An 18,946-nucleotide genomic window follows, 5' to 3' on the forward strand; every position below is an offset into this window, starting at 1 on the left:
CAGAGAGACTTATTCTTGGAACGATTCTTGCCTTTTGTGTGAAACTAACACCATGTGTGACAAATAAAGGAATGAAACTTCCATAAGTTTCAAAGGCCTTATGTGGAGGCGGAAAAAAATATTTCTAACCTTTCTTACTTTATTCTACTGATAGTTAAAAGAGAAACGGATTTTTCTGAACATTCTTCATGCACTTTCTGCAGTGGTTTTAAAAATAAGTCATTATTAGGCTTCAGAATGCCAAATCAGACATGAATGCGCATGTTTCTTCTTTTAGCTGTATGTCAGCAGCTCAGGTATATGATTTTCAAATTGCTTTGCTAGCAATAATCTATGTAGGTAATCTGTTTTCATAATAAAACCATAAAATGTTGTTGATAAAAATAAAAGTTCTCAAAGCAATTTAGATGTACATGTTTGTAATCTGTGTTACCAGCAGAGGTGAAAGGTATATCTTAAGGGGAATTGTTGTGAAATTCAGAGACATGGAATTAAAGCACAGCAACTTCCTTATTGCACCAAATGACTTAAAAAACAACAAAGAAACACACTGTGGAGGTGTTCTTGCCTTCGTGCTGGCAGGTTTATCTTTGTTAGTTGGACTTGATGATCTCAAAGGTTTCCTTCAGCCTTGATGGTTCTATGATTCTCTAATGAATATGGATTTTTAGCTATTTTTGATGAGAACAACCTATTACTTGCCCTTGTCCTGTAAGTCTGGAGGCCTATTACTTTTTTCCCTCTCCTTTTCAGAGATCTCAGAGATTTCAGAGACCAGGATGGTTTTTGCCAGGTGGGATTTTTTGTATAGCAAAAGCTGATGCTGTGAGTGTCAGCAGGAACGGGGTGTTGGTGACAGAGCTGGACACGTCAGTGATTCACATTTGTACAGATGGTTGTGGTTCCTTGGTTGGGTGCCACATTTCATGGGATTCCTTTGAACAACTCCCAGCTGATCATTCTGAAAAACTCAGGGGATGGAAAATAAAACCGCTCAGCAGCATCTCTGAAAAATCATTTAGTGTTGTTGAGCATTCATGCTGAGTGTGTGATTCATGTGCTGGATGAGAATGTTCATTTGTACCCACTGTTACTGTGCCTTAAAGCCACCCAATCATGGGCTGTCTTTGGGTGGCCCTAAATAGAAGTATTTACAGAGTAAAGCTGCCCTGGGGTGTCATCTGGGGTGGCAGTTTCACTTTTTATTTATGTTTCTTTTTTTACCATGAAGAATACAAAGAGGAAAGGTGAACAATACACTTGAGGTTAATTAGACTGTTTCTGAAACTCTGTGTTCTAGAGAAGTATTGTGTTAATGATCCCGTGAGAACAAATTTAAATAAAGATTGGAGGAATTGAAACAAGATTGACTTCCCCAGGAATTTTGTGAGAACATTCTCTAATGTTATTTTTTTCAGTTGAGAAAGCTTTTATGACACTTGGAAATGTTTCAATGAATTTTATGGATCACAGCAATCCCAGGTGGAAAAACAGGAAGACAGACATGCTGAGGAGGAGAGAATGGATGATTCTACCAGAGCACAACAGTCACATGCAGGGAATGCAGTAAGTTCCACTTGTATGTCATTTGTCCAGTGTTCCTTATCCACAAAAGCAGCAGCTCTCAGTCTGTGCTGGGCATGGAAGCCAGTGCCATGTTCTGTTTCCCAGGATGCTGGAGATAGATCTGTCACATTTAGTAACACCATCCGTTTCCAGCACAATTGTTCTTTTGTATGGTTCCTCTTCCTAATGCCACAGCTCAAAAATGCTTCTAAGCATTCAGGGAAGTTCTGAGTGATTGCTTTAATTTTGGGGGATCTCATGTTTCACTACCCTGGTGCTTGTGCTGTGGCCTGTGCATCGTGCAGGCAGCTCTGGGGCAGTACAGGAGATCTGCAGACAGCTCCTCTGCAGCCATGCCAGGAATGTTGCTTAGGGCAAAACCTAATCTTACAGCAGCATTAGAAAACTTCACTTAAGTCTGTGTAGAATGTGTCTGGTACAGGATAAACATGTTTTACCGAGTTCAGGAGCTGGAAAAGCACTAGTCATTGGGTAAAAGTCAGCAGTTATACAGCTTCTGAACACAGAGCGGATTGATTTATTTATTACCAGTTCCTGCTGGCATTAATCCAAAGGCTGACAGGGGTATTTTTCATCTGCTTGCATTTTTAGTCTTGCTGACCAGAGAAGTTACTTAGGAATGGTTGGTAGACGTTTCAAGATGTGTGGTTTTTTTGGGAGATAAAATATGCCAAAAAGGTGTAAGAAGCTATATCAACACAGAAGCAGCTGGGGGTCTGTAATCTATACATTAACAAAAAGAAAAAAAAGAAAAAAGGCAGGTTACGGGTCTGGGACAGCAGAACCAGTCTTTTCCTTGCCCTGTTTGCTGCTTTGTCTGTGCCCACCCCAGTGGTGGCTGTTTGGCCCCTTGTTCAGCTTGAGGATGCTCCTGCTCCAAAGCACTGGCCTTTGGGAAGGGCCCTGGGAGCACCCTGGCAGTGCCTGCAGTGTGCTGGGGTATCCCTGAGTCCGGCTGCAGTGCAGTCAGTGAAGGTGAGGCAGGCATCCCTGCTAAGCTGCTGTGGGATAGAAATTCGTGTCAGAAGCACCACCACAGCACTTTGTTGGCTTCTCTGTGTTGCAGCCTGCCTGATGCTCAGCTGGAGCTTTGTCCAGTCTGCAGTTTTTCGTACCTCTGCATGAAATGGGTAAAAGAAGGGAAAGGAGAAAGGCAAGAAAAATCAGTATCTCTGTGTCAGACTAAAGGAGAAGCTCCTTCTGGTGCATACAGAGTACAGGAAGGGCTGGTATTAAACGCCCTGTCCAGGAACTGTGGATTATGCTAGAGTTCACTGGAGTGAACTAATTTTTCACCCTTAGAAGAGCCTTCCTTTAATTGAAGTAAAAATATGTGAGGAAAGATTGTTTCTTTGCTCTACAAATGATTAATCCAGGGATAAAGGAAATGCATCCTGTGTCTGACAACTGTTTCTCTCTGTCCTTTTATTGTGATGTTATTGCTCTCCCAGGCCAAAAGAAAGCATGTTTAAGTTATTGGGAGAAGGGGAGTGAACGTCTCGGAGCTCAAACAGAAACATAACAACGTGTTGTACGGTAGGTAACAGCAAAGAACTTCGCGGACTTGTTTCTCTGTCTGTTGAGCTGTACGAGCAGGACCTCAGCTCCCCTTTCCGGGGGAGCGTTTCCGCGCACAGCCCGTTCGGGGAGAGGGGAAGGGAAGGGAAGGGAAGGGAAGGGAAGGGAAGGGAAGGGAAGGGAAGGGAAGCCGGCGGCCACAGCGGGTCCCCGACGCGGGGACCGAAGGCGGCTCCGGGCGGCGGGAGGGGCGGCCGGCGGGGCGGGGCGGCGGCACCTGGAGCGGGAGAGCGGGGCCGGGCAGCTCTCCCGCGGCCGGCTGGGGAGCGAGGTAAGCGGCCGCGATGGCAGCTCCGGGGCTCCTCCGGGGCTCTGCGTCCCGCCGGGGCTGGGCAGGGCCGGGGGCTGCAGCGGGCAGCGCTGGCGGCAGGGGCCGCGGGAGGGCGGACTGTCCGCGGAGCGGAGCGGGAGGAGCCCGACAGGTGCCTGCCGCCTACAGACGGCTGCTGCTCGCTTAGAGTGATGGAACCGTAAGGGTCGGGCTGCGGGCATGTCGGGGTGTGCTCGGCTTCTGCTCGCTGCAAGGTGAGTAGCCGCGCAGGGCTCAGTGTCAGCCCTGCTGCACGAACGGCCCCTCACAGCTTTATCGCCCCGTCGGTCACATCCGAGCTTCCTCTGCCTTCCGCTGGAAGGGCTGCGAGAACCAGCCCCACTTCCCCGAGGCGTGTGTTTAGCCAGTGTGTAATTTAGCCAGTGTGTCACCCTTCTCTCTGAGGTGTGGCACCAGCCCGGCTGGGATCGCAGCCTGGAGCGTGGCATTTCACTTCGGTGTGGGTTGCGTGTTGGTGGCTGCTAGCTGGTGAATGGATGTGGCGCTGTACTGTCAAGTAGCAGGCTGTGAGTTTTTTGTGTTACAGCAGGTAACGGGAATTTATGTTAAATAGGTGGGAGAAATCTCGGGCTTCAGTATTCGTGTTCTTTGTGGTCCTTCACTCTGTTACTCCCTCAGAACACAGAGACTCACTATTTAACCTGCAAAGGCTAAAACCTTTCTATGCAGAATGCTTAATGCACATCTAAAACCCAACTCTTCATGTCCTGGATTTTATTGCTAAGCCGCTGTCATTAGCAATGCTCTGCTAGTAAAGCAAACCTGCAAGCAGCGGCACTGCACGGGAGCTGCGCTGACTTCTGCTTCCCCTGGCTGTGTCGCCACGGTCCCCTCTGCCAGCCCCGCGGCAGCCTGGTCCTGCTCCGTGTGGCAGGAGCAGCCGGGCAGTGGCTCCAGAGCCACGTTCGAGGTGCGACAGTTCAGGTGTGGCTGCGGGTCCGCCCCTGCCCGTGCGACACAGCCCCAGCGCTGTGCCCTCGGATGAGGGGAGCAGCAGGTGATAAGGAATGCAGCTGAAACGGCACTTCTGCTGGGCTGATATGTCAATACTCCACCCAAAGCAATTCATCTCTAACATTTTTGATTTTTTTTTTTATTTTTGGGTTTAGTCTTTTGGTGGGTTTTTTGGTTGTTTTTTCCCTCAAAGTAAGTTTGTCAGGAGGACGTTTACCCTGGAAAGTGATAAAGTGCTGAGGTGGTGTGGTATGGCTGCATGGGCAGTATAAGAGGAACTGGAACTTTACAGTGGTGTCCTCATCACATATTGGTGAAAAAGTCTCTAATTGCCACTTGTATAATCCACAGGTTGTATATGTTCATTGTAGAATACGCCCTTAACATGCTAGTAGGCTACATTGGATTTTAATGGAGCTGCATTTTGTCTGGAAAATTAAAAAGTATTCAGTTTATGTGAAATTATTTGTCAAAAAATTTGAAAACTGCATATAAAGGTTTTGACAAAACCCGTTCTCTTCTTTTGACTGGTTCCCCCTGATATCGTTCTTGTTTCTTGGTATTCCCAATATTCTGACAGATAAACTTTTTGTTTTCCCTGTGGGAAATGCTGTTTGTTAAATGCTGCTTGTTAATTGCTGCTTGTGCAAATAGTAACAGGACAACAATATTCATAACAGGAAGTTAAGCCAGAAATTACAATCAGAACAATGCCCTTTTTCAGTCCAAGATCTTTGAGTTATGCAAAACCCTGTTTATTATCCAAAATGATCGTATGTATAGTCTTCAGAGGCTTTTCCACTTGAACTGGTGAATGATACTCCTGTAACTGATACTGCTCATTAAAGTACAATTTGCAGGCTGCAGGTGGAGAGGTATCTATTGCAAGTGCAGAATAAACACAGCTTTCTTTTATGGCTTTCTTTCAGTCAGAACTGTGCTAGTAAGCAGTATCTTCCAATAGACCTGCTGTTGTTGGCTGCCTTTCCACTCAAAGCAGAAAATTAATTCTAACCAGGTACTCACTTCTGTTTTTTGGGGTTTTTTTTGTTTTTTTTTTTTTTTTTTGTTTTTTTTTTTTTTTTTTTTTTTTTTTTTTGTTTTTGTTTTTTTTTGTAAAGAGTTATTTTCTTTAAATACAAGTAGCTGGCAATGTTGGTTAATAGACTTAAAAAAACTTGTTTTGCAAAGTAAGATTTAGTCCTGCTAAATGCAGAGAACATGACAGTCTGCAATTTGGAAATTCAGTCACAAGACTGACTTGCACTGATATGAAATGATTCTTGCTTCAGCCTTTTTTTCCAGATAATGGTCACATTATGAACTAGGTAACGTTTTTCAAGAATTAAAGTAATAATGTAGAGTTCCGTAACTTATTGTTGCTAACCCTGCCTCTCTCTGCCAGGTATACTGTTCTTGATCTTCAGTTCTCTCTTTCTATTTTTAGTAGTTATATATCTCAGTGCTTATGATTTTCCTAATGAATTAAGTTTGCCCTTGTGGTCAGAGTTAGGAGAATAAAAGCAACAGAGCAGCAAACAGAGTTGCTCTCAAAGGAGCTTTCAGGTAAAGGGTTAGATCATTCAAAGTCATTGTCATGTGTACTTCAGTCCCCAGGAACTGGATCTGTGGGGCCTTTTGGGTGGAGAAGCAGGGATGTGTGTGGTAGATTAGGGAGAGTGCTATGAATTTCACAGAATTAATGAAGTATCTGAACTTTCACCCACTCCCTTTATGCAAGAAAACTGTATGTGCTTCCACTTAATAACCTTAATAACACTTTACGGGACACTAACATTTAACTATATATTGTAACAAATTTTTAGATGTTTCTGGGGCATGTTTATAATGCAGGCTTCTAAAATCAGGTGAAGAAGTAGAAACCTGTCTGAGACACTGCATACACAAAGTAGCTGGCAGTCCTTCCCCAAAAACCTTGTCCAAGCAGCCACAGGTGATACAAAGGATTTAACTTGCAAAGGAAGTGAACACCATGAAAATACTGTAATCTTACAATATTGTGAGGGAATTACAAGAGGAATGTTAAATGGAAGGGATAAGGCAAAAAAGTGAGTAGGTGCAGAAAAATGGATGAGAAAATAAGGAACAGAGCTCTTGATGCTGAAGAACAGCTGGAGGCAAACAACCACATTTCTGCTTCCTTCTGCCTGGCTGCTCTCTGGACCCCACTCTTACAGGAACAGCTGAGGACTAGGCAGAGTGGGATCTGGATTCTGGTAGGTGCCCTTACACTATAGGAGTAGAAGTAAATCCATTTGGGGTCCAGAGCCAACAAGCTGTTGGGAGAGACAGCAGCAGGGGGATGCTGTCACTCTCTCTTCCCAATTTGTTCATCTGTCCCTATGCAAGACTAAGAAAATGAGTTTTTAGTGCTGCTGCATGTCATCTGTCACTTGTAGTGGAGGCACAATTTAGATTGCTTAAATTGAATTCAAGGTCTAAAATAGCAGAGTTGGTGTTGATTCCTGTAATGGGCCCTGCTGACCTCAATAAAACCACAAAGGGAGTCCTGTAAGAGGTGGTTGTTGGTGCTGGTTGGGTACTTTGGCAAGATGCAGTAAAGATAAGTGACTTTTGCTTCCGTGTATGATTCACCTGGTTCCATTGCTAATACATCATTTAGAGATGAGGTTTTCTCCAGTGTAGTGTTTGATTAGTGTCAATACACAGGCCCTTTAGATTTTCTGAGAGGCTTTCCTGGTGTGTTGCAAAAGTGTTAAAACTGTTGGGACTGAGACAGTGGAAGAGTGGTGACCAGTACTGAAATCCAGCTGCTGATGCAGAATGTAAAACTCCAGCTTCTCTCTTAAACTCGCTTTTGGCTTCCAGAAATCAGTCTGGTTCTTTATCATCACGAAGATGTGTGGAACATGTTGAACAGGACAGGCACTCATGAATGAAACTGGGGTAACGGTGAAGCCCTGTGTAGTCATACCCTACTAAACTAAACTGTCTTTATGGAAATAGAGCACATCCAGCCCTCTGAATCACTTCTTCCATGAGTTCTATTCCCTTCATTCAACATTATTAAGTTATCTATGAAGCAGTTCTGGAATTCCCTGGTTTTATTCCACTTCAAGATGTGTGCAATTAGGATTTACTTAATGAAATCTTTTTTTACTGAGGGATTCCAGGTAAGGAGCTTGAAGGTCTAAGTGGCTTTCCTGAAACTTGATGCCAAGACAAAGTGCTGTTTTGGCAAGACATTAATGTTTGTTTTATTATCTTCTACATGAGGATTAGTGTCTATAGCAGAGCATTACCTGCACAGGAAGTGATGAAACTAACCTGGAATATTTTGTCAAGGCTGTTGATCTGTGACTTGAAGGCAGTTATTTTTCTGGGAGATGATTCAGAAGTGTGAGTGTGCACTGCTTGGAGTTTCCTGGTCCATATCATTACAGGGTTGAACGATTTAAGCAGAAAGTACCTGCCCTCCACAGATCATCTAACTTATTTACATATAAATGATCATTAAACCCACTGATCTTAAACACTTCTGTACTCCAGAGAAGGCACACAGGATTGATTTGTTTCAGCAAGATAAGTTGCTTGCTGAAATCCAAAAATGTAACCCACAAGTGGACGCCACTCTGCAAAGGGAAGATTTGTCCAGATCCCACTTTCTGTCTTTCACAAATAACCTCTGTCTTCCAGCTATTTTTTTTGTCCTTCTAAATAATATTTTAAGGGAAAACTAAGTCTAAATGTCCTATCCTTTCCTAGAACTATGGTTTGCTGCATTCCATCATAGGGTGAAAAGAGCAAAGAGGTGGTTTAGTTCGAGCATTACCTGCTTTGGGTTCTTTCCAGTGAGCTATGACTGGTCAGAAATGTATAAACTGCCAGACTTGAATTAGCCTCAGCATACATGGAAAATTTACTTCAAGTCATTAAAATTTTGTGAGTGGAGAAAAAACTGTGTTTTCAGATGCTGGGTTCAGTGTTAGACTGTAAATGTCCCTGTGGATTTTCATAGTGATCCCAGCATGGAGTACATCATAAGACTCAAAGAAAACAAAGTGCATAAAGACAGCCAACAGGGAATCTATATTGGGCTTTTTTTGAGTTTCTGAGGTAACCTTTATGGCTGAGCCTCAAGGTCTCTCAAATGAGTAAGAGAAAGAAATGCTGGATAGATTTTCCAGCCAGGCTGATCTGTTTCTTCTGGTTGGTTGATGGCAGCAAGGTGGTTGATATGGATGTCTGGTGCTTTCTGCCAGTTTGCTTCTGGGTAATGCTGAGTCTGCACAGCCCATACACTTCCAACAAAATATCTGTGCTCTCTACAGCTCCAATGAGGACCAGGCAAGTTGGCAAACTGTTTAGATCAGTGCTGAGCTTTCCAGCTGCCTTGCTGGCAAGCTTCCCAGCTTTTCGGATAGCAGAGTCCGAGAGAGTTGGGTTCCTGGGAAACCAGTTAAAAAAATAGAAAAATGTAATTTTGCACACTCTTCAAAGGGAATTGTCTCAGAATTTTCATCCCCTGAGAAAGTAATATTTCCCTCTTCAGCTTTTCATTGCAGTTTGAAATATAAACCACATTTATAGGAGATGTTTAGTTTTCCAAGCAAGTCTTTGCAGAAGATCATTATAATATTTTTCAAGAAGCATTTCCATGCTTCTAAATAGAGTATAGGGACAGAATGTACTAATTCCTGAAGGGTTTGTGCAGAAGTTCAGATATATTCTGAGCTAGTTCTCAAAAGATCCCCAAGAGCTAAGTGGTTCCTGTCAAAGGAAATCTACCTCTTCAGGAGATTTAAGCTTCTCATGACTTTTAAGTAAGAGCCTTGGATTTCTTTTAAGTAAGAGCCTTGGATTCATGGGACATTTATTAAGTTTGCTTGGGGATGAGGAAAGAAGGCTCTGCTAACTACTCTTGTGCTTTCATAAGAACCTCGCTCTGTCTCTGTAGGTGTGAAATTGTCACCTGAACACAAGTGTCACTTAGGAGAGACTGTTTATGGTTTCTGTTTGGCAGCAGTCACACCCTGTTGTTTGCAGCAGCAGGGATGATGCTCTGTGTGTTTCCATTGCCTGCTGTGCTTTTCCTGGATGTGCTGAGTACCTGGGCCTCAGAGCACCCTTCCTCCTGCTGTAATCAAAGTGTAGTCAGTGTTCTGATTAAAATGTTGGACTTTGAATTCAATCAATCCCTTGTGTTTATAAGCACAATTCTGCAAGTCAGGGTGCAAAACCTGGGCAGTGTTTTACAACTACATCACACTGCAAGATTTTTAGACTGTCTTCCAAGCTCTTAAGGTGTGTAAATGACAAAAAAGTAATTTAAGAGCTTCTTTTGGCACAATAAGATTTTGAAAAGCCCTCAGAAACTAGACACTGTATAATTATACATTTTGAAGATACTTTTCATATAATACTTCCTTTGCTGCAGTAAAAATCATAAATAAAATCCACTGCAAATGAAAAAGTTTGTTGAGACTCTATTGTTAAATGAGATTCAGCTCTGCTTTTCCAGGAATGGAACCTAAATAAAAATAGATTCTGATGGGTTTTACCAGCTGTGCCCTTTATAGTTTATTTTTCCCTTCCTTGATGTGGAATAGTTTACCAGCTTAGGAAACTTACATGGTGCCTTTAAGAAGAAATGCTAAAAATAGTTTCCTTTTTTATTTTGAGTATGATTTTTGATTAATTGCAAGAACTGCCTGCTTAATTTGCATTCTCTTTTTCTAATGTAACATTCCCTTTTTATTTGCTCATGAGGACTCCCATTCAATAAATTCTAAGTCTGGCTTGTTTAAGATTAAAATGGAGCACTCTGTGAGAAATCTAAAACCAGGCCTATTTAAAGGATTGAGGCATTTAGCCATTAGAAGAGCCCTGATTGAGTCTCTAGATGTTGTCAGCTCTGTACAAAGCCACAGTCCCACGGGTCCCTTATTCACAACTCAGGCTTAGAGGTGCACTGCTAGCAGGGCAGGTTTCAGTTCCTCTTTCATTTTGGAAATGCAGTTATTTGTTGAGAAAATTTGTGCATTTGGCTTTTGCTCTTTAAGGAGGAGAGAGAGAACTTTATTATTTTTCTCAACATTTTGACATGCTTGTAAAGCCTGGCCTCATTAGTGTTGGGAAAACTGTGGCACTGCGGTTCTGTAGGTTTGGAGAGACCTAACTATAGAGAAAGATGAGTTCCTATTTGACCTGCAGTTTCTGGCGGACCCCAATTTCCCAATGGTGAGGTGATGAAGTTACAACCACTGCTGATTTATACTGTTTCATATTATTTGTTAGTAGAATCTTCTAAGTTGCTAAAATTGAGTTCCTTCCTTTTAATTTTTATGCACCTGCATCTGTTTTGTAATCAGGTCTGTAATCAGTCTTCCTATTAACATATTAATGAAGCAGTAGAGACAAAAATAAGGAATATTTCACCCTTCAAACCAAGGACTTGTCATGTCTTATCATAACAATGAAGGCTTTGAAAATCCAGACTACCACTTCTCAGAGACATTGGAAATTGATAGACGGTGAGTTTATTTAATTTTATTGTGTGACTGTGCCATAAGAAGTAAAGTAATTTATATGTAGAAGATACTTCTTCTCTGGAGTTTTAATTTGTGGATTTATTTTAATCCCTCCTTTATGCTTTCATTCTCAGACAAATTTTTAAAACTGTTACCAGGAAGGCAGCATTCAAAGGAAATGGTGTGTTTACTTTTTACATGTTGGATGAATTTTAGTTAAATGTATTTGTGGCATAATGTCATACATATTTTTTAGTTCCAGTAATTTTCACAATGGGATATAACCTTGGATATCTTTGTTTTCCAAGCAAGTATTCCTGTTTAGTTAGAGTCTAAGCTAACTTCAGGCGGAGAAAATTTTAGCCTTCTTAATTCATTTGATGACCAAATGAGAATTATGTTGTTGAAGTTCTAAATGCAAAATATCTCTCAGTATCATAGTTTGTTTTATAACATACTCAAATTTGATGATAATAGGTAGCAGATTATTCAGGATACCTATTGAGGGTTTTTATGACAGTCAGGATTTTCTTTTTTACTGCTTACACAGGGGGAGTTCTCAAAGGAATCCATTCTCTCACCAAACTCCTTATGATTCATCTCTGTATGATTACTATGGAGAGCACAGAGGGAGGGAGCACAACTACCCTGTGGCCATCCCAATGGCTTCCCTGGGAGCTGGCTCTGACTACAGCCAGGATTTACCCAGCACAAGTGCATATGGAAATTTCACAGGTATGTAATTTCTCATGTGACCAGCTTGGAGAATGCCTGGAACAAATAACACTTGGCTCTGTTCCGAGGGAGTCCTGCTGCTCTCCAAAGCTCAGCTCTGTAAATGTTTTTAGCTTTTTGGTTTTTTAAGCAGTTTGTGTGTTTTATTAGCAAATCTATGGATTGTTGTGTTAACAGATCAATAAATATTATCTTGTATGGACTGAGTAAGTTGTTGAGTATGTTAGGATGTACATTGGAGTGGAATATGGGAGTTTTGTTGAGGGACTAGGTTGCTGTGCTGGCACTAGGTCTGTATTTTGTCATAGGCTTGGCATTTTGTGTCTGTAAATAACCCATAGCAGTTTGCAGCTTTGTGTAACTCTGATTTCCTTTCAACAGAAAATCTTTCCTTTGAGCCTGAACCACAATTGACTTACACCCCACATGCTACCTCCCATGTGCTGGATTATCCCTACACTCATGGAATTTCCAGTGGATCAGAAGGTAAGGATTGTGGTGCATCACAATATTGCATGTCAATCTTGCCTTCCATTAAATAATATTAATAAATATTTTAAAGCCTGCTTGTTCAGGTATGAATATCTTCACACAATAAAAGGGGTCATAAATGGGGTCCTTCCACATCAGAGAGCTGAGCTCCACACTGGGATGTGACACTGGGACTGGCCATTATCTTACTGGGAAGGCCAGGCAAGGAAAGCTGTGCCTAAGCTCATCTGAGTCATGGCTGGAAGGAAGATGCTTTTAAGGAGTGTGGTCACCTGTTTGCATAAGTGGATGAAAGGAGCTGGAGAGAGCAGCTGCATTTTGGCCCCAGGGAAATGGGAGTTTGGCACATTGAACTTAGCACGATGAAGTGTGATTCTAAAATGATCCCCCTGAAAGCTGGGGAAGGATTTTTAAAGAAAGGGCTTGTCTACTAGGAAGAAAGTCTTGAATAGTGAATATGTGCATTTGTGAATGGGTTAGATGGAGTTCTCCATGACAGCTGAAGACTGGGCTCAATTCCTTTTTTCCAGCATTTATCTGAAAAAGTGCTTGCACTTGTCAAGGACGCCCAGGAAAGAAGGGAGTGGGGGAGTGTGTTTGCAAGAAGTTAGTGAGATTAAAGGACAGCCTTTTAGCTTCTTCTTGTGAAAGTGAAATTTGAATTTCTTAAGTGAAATTGTCAGGACTATCTGGGTTTCCTAAAGAATGTGTGTCATTCAGACAGCTTCATTCGGAGACGCAACCGAAGACCCCCCGATGAGATCTTCATGACTTCTTCCAGCATGTTTGAAACAGATCCCGTGTGCAGGGAAGGTAGGGGTTTACCTAAGGGGTTCAGTATTTGACAGTGTCCTGTACAGGGATGCTGTGGTTGATGCTGCTCTGTTTCTCACCAGAACTGCGTGTACAGCCCTTCTGTGGTCATGGGGACAGCTTAGGTTTGTGTTATGGTAGTGATTAATCTTTTATGCTCTCCCAACACACTCAAATCCCATGATAAATGAAATGAAGTGCAGTATGAAGGTGTTAAATTTAGAAAGAAATGCTTAGCTCTTTATTAGAATTTGTTTGACCAGCCAATAGATTGCTTTCAGCCACTGTGTCTGGAATTAGCACCAAATTCCAGCTATGCAGAAGCAGCCTGATTGCCAGGTCAGAGAGGTGTTCTGTGGCATAGGCAGGGCTAAGTGTGGGCACTAACATCAACTAAAATTACAGAACAAATAAAGCAAAAATTTAGCTTTCAAGTCAATATGTAGCATAATAGAAGTGTCATTATCAGTGATCAAGCAATGGACGAGAATCTTGGAGTTTTGTCAGTGTTTTATTTTCCTTTATATTGCAACTCTTTCTATGAACATTATTGGACTACTTGCATCTGATTTAGAGTTCTGAGGGAGCTGATGATATTCTGGGCAATATTATTAAGTCTCAGCTTGCACAACTTGGTAGCAGTGAAAATGGGAGATGTTGTTATATCCATTTCAGGTTATATACAAAAATTACTGTATTCTTATCCCCAAATTTTGTTTTTTGCATGGGTTTGATGCAGAGGAAGATTTAGTTAGAAGTCTTGCAAGTATGTCCAGCAAAGAAAGGATTAAAGCAATCCAGAAGATGCCAGAGACCATGAGAAAAAAGAGAGAGATCAGGTAAAAATCAAAGTTTATCTGTTTTGTTTTAAAAACATTTACTTCTAGCAACATCTAGCTATCAATTATGGGACTTTGCCATTTGCTGAGCTTTGGTTTGCCACTTTATGACAAAGTACTTTTTAATGCATTCTTAAAAAGTTAATGTCTTGCAAGAGAAAATAATTTAATAATGGAGATAAGAAGAATCTCTCATGGTAATATAAAACAAAATATCATGCTCCTGAGATTTGGTAATAAATGATGACCTGAGATTTATTTTCAAAGGAAACTTGGATGTTAGTCATTGAAAATGGAGAAGAGACCACATGATCTTAACCATCCTTTTGTCTCCTTATGAAATATATTTAAATTCCGCTGCCAGTGTGAGTTAGTGGAGGGGTTAGAACATGCTGTCATAGCAGGACAGGAGCCAAGGTATCAGCTAATATAAAATGAACCAGTAAGCACATCTCCATGTTGTACTAATTCTATTCATGTGCACAGGGGTGAAAACTGTATTTGCAGCATCTTCTTTGGCTTCTTGATTCAATTATAACTCATTCCATAATGCTTGTCACCCCTGCCCTGTTCTTTCACAGAAACAAAGTTCTTAAAGAAATAACCAAAAAATCAAGGCATCGTGGTGCGCAGTGTACACAGTGTCTGCAGGGAGCAGCTGTGGTAAGTGCCAGAAACTTCTGTCAGTCACAGCAGAGCAAACCACTCTAGCTGCAATGTTACCATTGTCTCCAGAGGAATCTGGTGTCTTACTTCATGTTACTTACCAATAAGTAAGTAAGGATCCAGTTAATTGCTGTAGTGTTCATTAACAATGAATTGCATTGCAGGAGCACTTAGGAGCACCAGTTCACCATCTTATGGTGCATGGAGTGGGGCAAATCTATTCTTAACATAAAAATGAAACTCTAACATTAAAATGTGAAGATTTTTAAAGTGAAATGGAGTCCTGTTTGCTTGCTGAGATTCATGTCTCTCCTCTTTTTCCCTCCAGTCATTTCGGCGATTTGGAAATACCCTTTCAGAATATTTTCACCAACTGCGGCCATGGCACAAGACCCTGAAGATCATTGGTGCTGAGTTTGGAACAAGTGTTCTTTCTTACTTTGTTTTCTTGAAGTGGCTGCTAAATTTGAACATAATCTCATTCCTCATAAACTTTGGTTTCATCACAATTCCTCAGTTTCTTGCAGCAGAACCAAATAACCTTTCATTCACGGGCTTGGAGCTGTTCACTGGAGCTGTAAGTATTTAAATTTAATCATACCTGTGATTCATTATAAGGAATAGGACAGCTCAGTGATTAGCTGAGGCTGTGCTGTTCCTTATAATGGAATCTCACCTCTAGTAATTGGTCTTCAGATGATGATCCTTCCTACTGTGGAGGTGATAGCAAATATTCTGAATGATGTCCTCGTCTTTTCAGGGTTATTTTCAACAAACAGTGCTCTACTATGGCTTTTACACCAATGCTACAATCAGTAAAGTGGAGAATGGTCCATCTTACAACATGCAGCTGGCCTATATTTTCACTGTTGGAATATATTTTGTCATCTGTTTTCTTTTCTTGTTGTTCAGGTAAACTGACTGTGAATTCCTATTTTTCTATATAAAGTGGAAAATAGCCACACAATAAAAAAAAAATAATTCTGCCAACAGTTAGAAGTAATAATTACTTGAGTATGTTTCTGTAAATCCTTATTTACAGGTGTAGAGTTTAAGTAGAAATTTCTGCTGAAAAGGCAGTCTCCGGGAATCAAACCTTTATTACAGAAATTAAAAATAACTGCAAAATAGTGAAGAACATAGAGAGAATCCCACTTCAAACTGGGAATACTGTGATCCCCTTTTGTAAGCTGTTGCTCCTAACATTGTTTCTTACTGATGTGGCCTTCCAGGGGTAAAGATTGTCAACAACAATCTTGAGATGGAAATGCTAGAGTTTCTTACATTAAAGTTTATTATCCACATTGTTGTATGTGACATGCTCTGACATAGGTCCAATAAAACTTGTGATGGGATGGAAAAGCTGACAAATCTCCCTCCTTGCTCTGCTGTGCAGACTTGATGAATTTTCTCTGTTAGACATCTGACCAATTTAATTTTCATTGCAGCATGGCAAAATTCTTCTCCAGAAACTTCGTTAACCCTCAGACATTCTCTGTGAATGCCAGCAAGCTGCTCTGCACTTGGGACTTTAATATAACTAATGAGAAAGCTGTGAAGCTGCAACAAAAGAATCTTCACACACAAATAAAGGTACAAACCACAGGAGGTGCAAAACTAATGTGTGTGAGTCATTCTGTTACAGACTTAGCTGTGCATACAAATTGGTGTGTGCACATACAAGTCTCTGGCAGAGTGACACAAGTGTGCTAGTCCTGTACCTAAGAGATTTACATCTTCTTGACTTCCTGAGTTTCATTTGGCCTCAGCTCCTGGCATTAGCTTAGCTGCTTGTTTACCTTTTCTTTTTAAGCTACATATAAATATTTGTATGCTTCTGTTCTATTGAACGAGTCTCAGTGACTATTAAATATTTGCCATACAGAATATTTATTCAGGTTTTTCTTGTTCCTGCTATTTAAATATTTTATAAACAAAAGGCAGGCTGGAAATATTATTTGTGAAACTTGACTTCTAGGATAGGAACACAAAATTGCCCAGTAAATGTTCCTAGGATATAACTCTGCCCATCTTCTAGAGCAATAATCTTTCATTCAGTTTCTCTGGTAGTGCCTTGAAACAAGTTTTGCCTTATGCTGTTGACTAAGAACTTCTTCATTAGGAATTGTTTCTTTGCAGGAAGGTCTCACTGAAGTGAACAAAGAAGTTCTAAATTTTTCTGTGATGGAGAGAGTTGTTCGTATTGCTTTTCATCTTCTTGCTTGGGTTGTTTCCCTGGGAACAGCAGTAGCTGCTTGTACTGGTGTTTACTTCCTCTCCATTAATAACCTCAAGGTAAGGCCAGAATTTGCATTTTTCCACACAGGTATTTCACACCGAGTGTGAGCACTGCTCTGTTCACTATGAGGAGCCCAGGGATGCAGAGCTGTATTTGCTGCCAGAGGACACACAAATTCTGCTGGGCCTAAAAAGCTGCTTTGCAAGGCCTGCCCAGCTGGGGACTGTGGCAAGAGTGAGGGGTCTGAGCAAATCTCCCTCCTGTCTCCAGCAGCTGCTTGCCTGGACCCATGGTCAGCTCAGGGACAGTGCATCTGGTGACCTGGGGAGAAAGAGCAAGAAGCAAGACCTGTCCCTTCTTCCCCAGGAGCTGCATTTGGGCTGGGGCTCCCACCATTGGTCCCACATAATTTATGGGAAGGGGAGAGGGTCACTGTGCTGCTGCTCATGGGCCCCTAAAACATGACAGTCTCTAACCTGAGAACATACAGGGAGGTGAGCCAGGGGGCTTCCCTGTGGACACACCTTGAGATAGATTTTGGTTAAGGCTCTAAGTTTAGGTTGTTTCATTATGGGGTTTTTTTCTCTCTTAGCTGTTTATGAAAGGGTATAGCAATGATCTACAGAGACAATCTGCCATGTTGGTGCTACCTGTGATTGTATCTCTCCTCAACACATTGATCCCATTCTTCTTCTCCTGGCTTGGGCACCTGGAGAAGTTTCAGACTCCTGGACAGCACATATATGTCACTATTACCAGGTATTTCTTGCTGCCACCTCTTAGTCTTTTGGCCTGAACTTGTCTGAGTTCTTTTTGATACAAAGCTGTGTCTGGGTGGTGTGGGAGGAATAGGGAGCTATGGAGGAGAATTAATCTTCTCCAAAGGCTTCTGTGCACTCTTGTCATCATGACCTTTTGTCTTTCATGAGCTTCTGGGATGTTATATCTCTGCATGAGGATGAGGAATGGTTTCCCTCCCAGCTGGGTGTACTGTCACACTGGGCTTGTAGCACTCCCTGATTGCCCCTGGGCTGTTGGCCCCTCCCCAGGAAAGGAAGGGAAGCAGAGAGAGGACTGAGGTCATCTCACTTAAAACCAGATGTCTGGAATTCACTCTGCCTAACCCCTGGTGTCCCTCAGCCCTCCCTCCCCTGAGGAGGCCCCACTCCCAGCCTGTTAAGCACATGTTGTGCCAAGGTTGTCATGCCCAGCTCCCCTTCTGCCAGGACAATAGAACAATGCCACACCTGACCTCCCAGCAGGGCTCCTGTTAGTCCTGGCACCCTGCAGTGCCACGAGGAGGTAAAAAGTGTAACCAGTGGTCATCCAGCTATAGACCAGCTGTTGGTGCAGTTACTCTTACTTCTTCTTTTTAGAAATATCATCCTGAAAATGTCAATTGTTGGAATACTGTGCTACTACTGGCTTAACATCGTGTCTACCTCAGAGTCACAGGTAAAGTTCCAAAACCACAAATCTGACTTGCAGTGCCATGTAGGAACCACTTGGATAAGAGACTTGCTTCAGCAAAGAGAAGCACATGTGGTGTCTTGGGAAGTTGTTTCCTACCCTAACAACTTTTATTAGCAACTTGAGAGAAATCAACTGTAGAAAAAAAATTAATGACCCAGCTCAAATCTCAGCTGGATGGCAGCATTGTTCATTGAGAAGTCAACTATGATTTGCCAGGCTGCTAGAATATATTTGATCAAGTTTTTAGATCTTTGATCAAGTTTCAGATGCCCAAGCATTTGGGAACAATGTTTAAATAGCATAATTTCTAAATTCTAGTTTGATTTTTTTTCTTCTGTTTCTTAAAGTGCTGGGAAACTTTGGTTGGCCAAGATATCTATCGTCTTGTTCTAGTTGACTTCATATTTTGTTTGCTTGGCTCTTTCTTTGGAGAGTTTCTACGAAGGTGAGTACTACTTTTCTAATCTTCTTTTCATTCTTCAACCAAAGATATGATCTATTTTCTCCATGTGAGAAAATTCCAGCAGAAGCATGGCTGTGGCACCACTGAAGTTTCCCTGATTTTCCCTACCAGGCAGAGTCTCTGTGTACATGCCTTGTGTATATTGCTGTTCCTCCTCAGAAGGAGGTCAGTGTGTCCTTTTTCCCTTTGGAGATGGAAACACATGCAAAGGGGAAGCCACATTCTACTCTCATGGATTTCCTGAGACTGAGGTGACAACCAGCT

General features: G+C 41.8%; 1 protein-coding gene across 11 annotated transcripts in view; it reads left to right on the top strand.

Annotated features, from left to right (window-relative positions):
- TMC5 (transmembrane channel like 5) overlaps positions 1 to 18,946 on the top strand; it is a 38,814-nt gene that overhangs the window by 11,863 nt on the left and 8,005 nt on the right. For 4 of the 11 annotated variants that reach the window (XR_010348264.1, XM_064390877.1, XM_064390887.1 and 1 more), the window contains 16 exons: positions 1,419 to 1,566; positions 3,039 to 3,123; positions 5,380 to 5,468; positions 10,804 to 10,965; positions 11,513 to 11,697; positions 12,079 to 12,183; positions 12,910 to 13,002; positions 13,742 to 13,841; positions 14,423 to 14,504; positions 14,836 to 15,084; positions 15,268 to 15,419; positions 15,956 to 16,100; positions 16,647 to 16,802; positions 17,339 to 17,505; positions 18,123 to 18,201; positions 18,567 to 18,664. Coding sequence is in view for 10 of the 11 variants with exons in the window: in XM_064390877.1 (XP_064246947.1) it covers positions 10,892 to 10,965; positions 11,513 to 11,697; positions 12,079 to 12,183; positions 12,910 to 13,002; positions 13,742 to 13,841; positions 14,423 to 14,504; positions 14,836 to 15,084; positions 15,268 to 15,419; positions 15,956 to 16,100; positions 16,647 to 16,802; positions 17,339 to 17,505; positions 18,123 to 18,201; positions 18,567 to 18,664 (1,685 nt within the window). In the remaining variant the exon portion in view is untranslated. Of the gene's footprint in view, positions 1 to 776; positions 794 to 1,418; positions 1,567 to 3,038; positions 3,124 to 3,371; positions 3,437 to 3,644; positions 3,691 to 5,379; positions 5,469 to 10,803; positions 10,966 to 11,512; positions 11,698 to 12,078; positions 12,184 to 12,909; positions 13,003 to 13,741; positions 13,842 to 14,422; positions 14,505 to 14,835; positions 15,085 to 15,267; positions 15,420 to 15,955; positions 16,101 to 16,646; positions 16,803 to 17,338; positions 17,506 to 18,122; positions 18,202 to 18,566; positions 18,665 to 18,946 lie in introns of those variants that run through there. The other 7 variants (XM_064390879.1, XM_064390881.1, XM_064390884.1 and 4 more) reach the window with 7 other exon arrangements.

Source organism: Passer domesticus, chromosome 15 (assembly GCF_036417665.1).
Source record: "Passer domesticus isolate bPasDom1 chromosome 15, bPasDom1.hap1, whole genome shotgun sequence".
NCBI classification, from domain to species: Eukaryota; Metazoa; Chordata; class Aves; order Passeriformes; family Passeridae; genus Passer; species Passer domesticus.